Consider the following 6,670-nt stretch of genomic DNA (forward strand, 5'->3'; position numbering starts at 1 on the left):
AATGAACTTTTATTATGCATTTAAATGAAGGTATTTTTAATGAATTGTATTTATTATAATGTATTTAAATAAACTTTTTTTTTATGCACTAGTATGAGTATTTATTATAATGGATGTATTGAAATTAATACTTTTTTTTTTCCCAATTAAAACTAACCTCAGTTGACTTCATTATAATTTACTAATTTTATTATTGTTGCTATTCTTTAGTGATGTATTAATAAATTGAATGTTTATACAATGAGGACAATTTATATAATTTCAAACGTACAAAATAAGATGACCGTTATCAGTTTTTCAGCACGTGATTGATTATAACCAATGAGATTGCTGGAGCTGCGTAGGAAATCATTCGGCCCTCTCTCGTTGACGACGAACTCTCGTTGCTTCAGCCTGTAAGTGTTATGTCTTTTAAAATTCTGAAAAATCATCAAAATAGTGGTGAATTAATTAATTGGATTAAAAGTAAACTTATTTTAGTTTGATTACGACTGAGTATTATGACTTATGAGTATTACTTTCATAAATGCTGTTCAAACTTAGAGGCCTAATGCGGCCGACTAGCCACTAACGTTATTGTTATTCTCCGAGGTAACGCTAATTTCTGAGTTAATTTATGTTTTAAATGTTTATCTTAAACGTACAGAATTCATTTACGTCCGTTTTGTTAATTTTATTTATTATGAAGGGATGTGACATTAATGGCTGAGGCTAGGTCGATATTGTGTACATATTGAACATGTTTGAAGGCTTTATGTCTTAAATACAAGCGTAAACGAAGCTTTATTCCATGTAAATGTAATACATAAGTAAGGGATAATCCACAGCTAGGATTTTAATGCACAGCGTAGAGGCGAAGAACCGCCCGACGCGAAGCGGAGGGTGGTTGCCTCTACGAAGTGCATTAAAATTCTTTAATGCATGGCTAGCTGTGGATTATCCCGCTTATACCTTGGTTATTTGCCAAGTTAAAAACAAGTTAAAGCTGTAACTGATGTTCACTGTAATTTTTTAACAGACGTGTAAAAATGACGGTTATTTTCTTAAGTTACGGCTCGTTAGTTCTAGCACTCCGTCCACTTTAAATAAAGTAGAGCCATCGGATTGCTTTTATTTGAATGAATCATCACATTTATTTAAATTCATTATTAAAAGAGAGAGACAGAGAACTGAAAGAGAAGGAACAGAGAGAGAGAGAGAGAGAGAGATGCGTGCGCGAGTTACCTGTGTGCGTCTAGAGCTACAGTCTAGCAGCTACAGTCCCCTCGTTGCTTAAGCATATAGCTAACTTAATGATTCTTTAATGGATTTATTAAAATTATTTATGAATGACAGGCAACACTGACAGTGACAAGGCAATCTTTATTTGAACTAATCATGTCATTTATTTATTGTTAATTCTTTGTGCCGCTTTTTGTCATTCAACAAGTCTTCTTTTTCGTCTTGTGCCTGGGCCAATTTCTCAAAATTGCCATATTCGCCATACAAATTAAACGATATGCAAAAATCATCCATTTAGCCTACCTAAATAAACGTTTTCATATGAGTCTCTCACTCTGCTTGCAAGTGTAACTGTGTTACTATGGTTACCAATGTTTATAGTAGCGGATTAATTTCGAACTGTAACTGTAATCAAACTGACTGGAACTACCTGTGCATTAAAGGGTTTTACTGCACACCTTCCAGCCAATCAGAATCGAGTATTTAAACAGCCCATGGTATAACCTAAACCTAACTTACACTACTCTTCTCTATTGAGCGTTCGCAAAATCCGCCCCCTTTAGTTACCGTTGCTATAGACGACGCTCTCACTCAAACGACTGATGATGATGTCATGCAGTGAACAATACTTCGCGGAGCAGAGGGGACACTGACAACGCGCTGACAGACAGGACAGACCAGGTTAATTGTGATATGACACTAAGGCCCTGTCCCAATACCTCCCCTTACCCTAGATTTCTGCCCTAACCCTTGTTTTTGCGCGTTCTCGTGTAGGGGTAGGGTGTCCCAATACTCTAAAGAGCAAGGGGGAGTGCTTTTCTCCCCTTAAAATCAACCCTCAAAACATAGTGCGGTCTGATGCAGGCTTAAAACGAAGTGGAAGATGAAATGACCCAGGATACCTTGCGGCCTCAGCAAGCCGGTAATTTTTTTTACACAAGATGGCGGACACCGCTGGAAAGGAACAATTGAATTGTAAGTATATTTTCGCAAATAAGCATGTTTAAATTTCTAACTATGTTGGAATATGTTAGTTTGATGCACATCCAATGGACTGTTAAGTTTTGAACACTAATATTAGAAAATATTTCGCGAAGCTATCTATCTGACGATGTTCATGATATCTGCCGAGTGCTTCGAGAGAGTCTGCCCATCAAATATACATCTGATTTGGGTAGTTCATCTAATTTTATTTTCGATTTTGGCTTCCAAGGATTATAAAAAGAAGATGTGAGGTAAAACTATTAAAAAATAGCCGCGTTCGTCTAGTGCTTCATCTTTTTCTTCACAGCGCGCTGTCACTTCTCCCTATCGTTAAACCCAAACAGCACTAAACCCAATCAGTGATTGTTGTAAAATGCAGTGTCAGCTGATTCTAAATTGCGGGAGGTGTTTGATTGTAAAAAGAGCTATTATAAGCACAATTATCCGCGCAAGAGATGTACGTTGAGGGCGGCGGCGCGTTCGGAAACGGACTGCAACTAGACAAGCAAACTATACTTTGGGTTTCATGTACGCGTCTAAACGATCAAATACAGACAAAAATATGGCTAAATGACAGGTTTGGAGATTCACTTTAACATAGTTTATGTCTTAAATGGGAGTTAGTTGTGGAATAGTTGGGAGAAAATGTGTATTATTAGATCTGCATTCGGTCTTTTAATGTGCAGCGTCTAATAAACCTGCTAATGATTACCTTTAATGTGAATAAAACAACTAAAGGCAAAGAGAAAATGACTCCTAGCTCATGAATGAATAACTTTAGCTTTAAAAAGCATTAATCTATCTATAATAAACTATGCTGTGTTATTTTACATTTGATTACTTTATTAGATTTCTAGCATATTATTATGGATACTTATATCCTGATCATAACTGGGATAGTTATGTGCATGTATTCACACTCATCAGATTGTATTGACCAAAAATCTGTTTAGTTCTCTCCTGTTAACTTGCAATTTACTTAGCGGCAACTGGTCTCTTATTTCAGGGACTGTCGAGCAGACCTTTGGCCTCATCAGGTTCTGGACTGAAAATGAGGAGAAGTTTACCAAAAAATTTTTTGCCTCCAAACTGTTATGGGAGTGAGTGACCAGATTGTACAATTCAATAACTGATAACAATATCAATGTCTGATAATGTTCTAGCCCCCAGGCAGCTACAATGCATTTTGACAGCTATTCTCATATTTGTATGTTTTTTTAGGAAAGCAGTGAAAGACCTGGGCCTGGAAGGAAGGATTACAGGAGAGAAGGCAAGCAAGAAGTGGGAGAATCTAAAGAAGCGTTACAAGGTAATTCTTTGGATCGAGATCTGTTGCATGTCTTCACCTACATCTTACATCCTTTACACTAGGGCTGAACGATTTTGGAAAATAATCTAATTTCAATTGTTTTTACCAATATTGTGATTGCGATTTAATATGCGGTTATTTTTAAAGCTCTTTATCTTTTCTATTATTCAACAAAGACAAGCAATAAATCTTGTAAAATATGGATGAGAATCTTTAGGCACCTCATGAGCCGATCAACTTTTTTTCTTATTAATAAAATCTTATGTAATTAAATAAATATTTTAAGTTTTATTAATATGTAGTTTTAAGTTGGCTACTTTTAAAAATAATTACACATTAAAAAAATTAATTAATACAATAACATGTTAAGTATTTTAAATAGGCTATATAAACGAATAGCTTCAAAACATAAAAGCTATCAATACCGAAGAGGGGAAAAAAACATTACAAGCAATAAACAAAGGCTGCTTTCAGTATTTAAGAGTAGGCTGTCTAAACGTTTTTGCATTCAAGAACTGTAAGTGATTATTCTTTCTCAGTTTAGACACGAAAAGCTGCATTCACACCTATGCACAGATCTCTTTTGAAATATAAAATGTGGTTTGTCCTGTCTGTTTAATAACTTAAAGGGATAGTTCAGGATTTTAGACATGAATCTCTATAGCTTCCCCATAAGCAGTGTGGTGCATTGACCATGACTTACCCCCGACAGCGTCCTGTGAGCCGAGCTCCGGTCCAGTTTTGGTCAAGATGAAATTAGTCCGGCAAGATTGCTGGGGTCACGGCAATAAAGCTTTTTTCTTCTCAAATCAATATGTGTTCAAAAGAGTGATATATTTGCGTCACTAAAACGTTGTCTATGGAGAGGTCAGACCTCGTAATGGCTTGGCACTATTTTCTTCCCCGTCATATCACTGCGCGCTGCCGCTACCTACAGCCAGCTGCGAGCTGCGCAGGCGCACACCACTTTTTCAGTTGTTCGGCAGTGTTTACAGCAGTGTTTACGTGCTCAGAACAGCTACACGAACGAGCTAACATAGCTACTCACCAAGAGCGACACCACCATTTGTCGGCCACTCGATGTCTCACTGCAGCAGCTGTGGCTCCAGCTTCAACTTGTTCAACTTCTCTGTCCATCCTCTCTCTTTCTGTCCTTTCTAACTCCATCTGGCGTAACTCGTCATCTGTGTATTCAGGTTCGTAAAGATATCCTTTTGGCTGTGTGTCGAAGTCAATGTTGTCATCGTCGCTGCTGTAGTCAGACATGTTATCGTTCTCTTTACGAGCTGTAAACAAAGTGACACGTGCGCGGCTCCCAGCTGGCTGTAGGTAGCGGCAGCGCGCAGTGATATGACGGGGAAGAAAATAGTGCCAAGCCATTACGAGGTCTGACCTCTCCATAGACAGCGGTTTTGTGCTGCAAATATATCACTCTTTTGAACACATTGATTTGAGAAGAAAAAAACTTTATTGACGTGACCCCAGCAAACTTGCCGGACTAATTTCATCTTGACCAAAACTGGACCGGAGCTCGGCTCACAGGACGCTGTCGGGGGTAAGTCATGGTCAATGCACCACACTGCTTATGGGGAAGCTATAGAGATTCATGTCTAAAATCCTGAACTATCCCTTTAAGATATAACTGACTGTTTACATTTTCGTGCCATAAAAGCATTTTGAGACTGTTTCTGTTTCTCTTTTTCTTTTCTTTTTTATTGTAGGACCTGAAAACACCAAAGACAGGCTCAGGAACAGAAAGTGGAGAAAAAACGGTATCCAACTGGCGATACTTCGAGGCGATGCATGCCGTTTTGGGGGGAAGGCCAGCTATAGATCCTCCTGTGATTGTGGCCTCTTTCAAGCCGGCAGAGGACCCCACATTATTGCTAATGGTAAGTTGATACTAGTAGGAACTAGGGCTGGGTATTGACACAAATTTCACAATTCGATTCGATTTCGATTCACAAGCTTGCAATTCGATTCGATTTTGTTTACGATTCGATTCAATATTGATTATTTTGGATATCAGGTACAATACATTGCACATTTTCTCCAGGAAAACAAATTTCTTTCTATTATTGTAAACTATGGGAGTCAGTTGTAGCCTATAGGCTTCATTAGCCTACTATAATATTGAAGGTAAAAATTAACTGATTTGTATACAAACACTTAAAATACACTTATTTATTATTTGTTTTTGAATTTCATAAGAAACTAGACGTAATTTGAAATCTGAAACTTTGTTTCATATCAATAATAACAAAGCACAAAGATTATTGCGATTTATTGGATGGGATGCACGCAACAATGTTCCATTCATTCATCAACTGAAAACAGGATGACTAATCGATTCTTGGGATTTAAGAATCGATATCGTTTCATAAAAATGAGAATCGATTAAAATCGAGAAATCTATATTTTTTACCCAGCCCTAGTAGGAACTATCACATTTTCAAAAATAGCCTATGGTGCAATACTTGTACCCCCCATCCCCCCCAGGCCATTGTCGCACCTGAACACGAACCCCTTGAGGAAGACATCTCTGAGCCTGTATCTACTCTTCATCCCACCACCCCAGTTCGTCCCACTACACCAACCACCACTTGTCCCACAACTCCAGCTACTACTCGTCCACCCACCACTCCAGCTACTCCGAGCTCCTCTAAGAGGAAGAGAGGAAATGATCTCATTCTGGATTTTCTTCAAGCAGAATCTGTTAAGGAGCAGGAAAGGCACAAAGAAACGGAGGCCCAAACTGAGAGGTTTTTAACCCTCTTCGAAAAACTTGTGGACAAAATGCCCCAACAATAGTTATGTTGTGTTTGTGGACAAAATGCCCCAACAATAGTTATGTTGTGTTTGTGGACAAAATGCCCCAAAAATTGTTATGCTGTGTAAAGATGTCATTAAAATGTTCAATATTTTTTTGCATGTCTAGATCATTATAAAAGAAACCATCACCAACATGTTTTCAAAATATAATTAAGTTTAATAGAACTAAAGTTAAAATGAACCATAAGTACACACTAGAACAACCCAAAAAAAACATGGGCATGTAAAAAAAACACACACAGAGAGTTGAACTATTTACAATTTTCATCAGAATTGTCTAATGAGGGGCTTGTGCGCTGATCAAGGTAGCAAGTCTGTCCCTTG

At 37.7% G+C, this 6,670-nt stretch overlaps 1 protein-coding gene across 1 annotated transcript; it reads left to right on the plus strand.

Moving 5' to 3' along the window:
- Positions 1-1,921: 1,921 nt before the first annotated feature.
- Positions 1,922-6,463, plus strand: LOC309497442 (uncharacterized protein). The gene is made up of 4 exons (XM_082167731.1): positions 1,922-2,196; positions 3,212-3,514; positions 5,236-5,406; positions 6,014-6,463. Exons 2-4 carry the CDS (start codon positions 3,350-3,352, stop codon positions 6,323-6,325), a joined length of 648 nt encoding a protein of 215 aa, XP_082023857.1. The 5' UTR covers positions 1,922-2,196; positions 3,212-3,349; the 3' UTR covers positions 6,326-6,463.
- Positions 6,464-6,670: the final 207 nt, after the last annotated feature.

Source organism: Leuciscus leuciscus (assembly GCF_965113295.1).
Source record: "Leuciscus leuciscus genome assembly, chromosome: 4".
Classification (NCBI taxonomy): Eukaryota; Metazoa; Chordata; class Actinopteri; order Cypriniformes; family Leuciscidae; genus Leuciscus; species Leuciscus leuciscus.

Excerpts from the sequence above, each read along its gene's own strand:
- LOC309497442 (XM_082167731.1), top strand. The coding sequence starts at position 3,350 with ATGTCTGATAATGTTCTAGCCCCCAGGCAGCTACAATGCATTTTGACA. Across the intron at positions 3,515-5,235 it reads ATCTAAAGAAGCGTTACAAG|GACCTGAAAACACCAAAGAC; the intron begins GTAATTCTTTGG and ends TTTTTATTGTAG. Across the intron at positions 5,407-6,013 it reads ACCCCACATTATTGCTAATG|GCCATTGTCGCACCTGAACA; the intron begins GTAAGTTGATAC and ends CATCCCCCCCAG.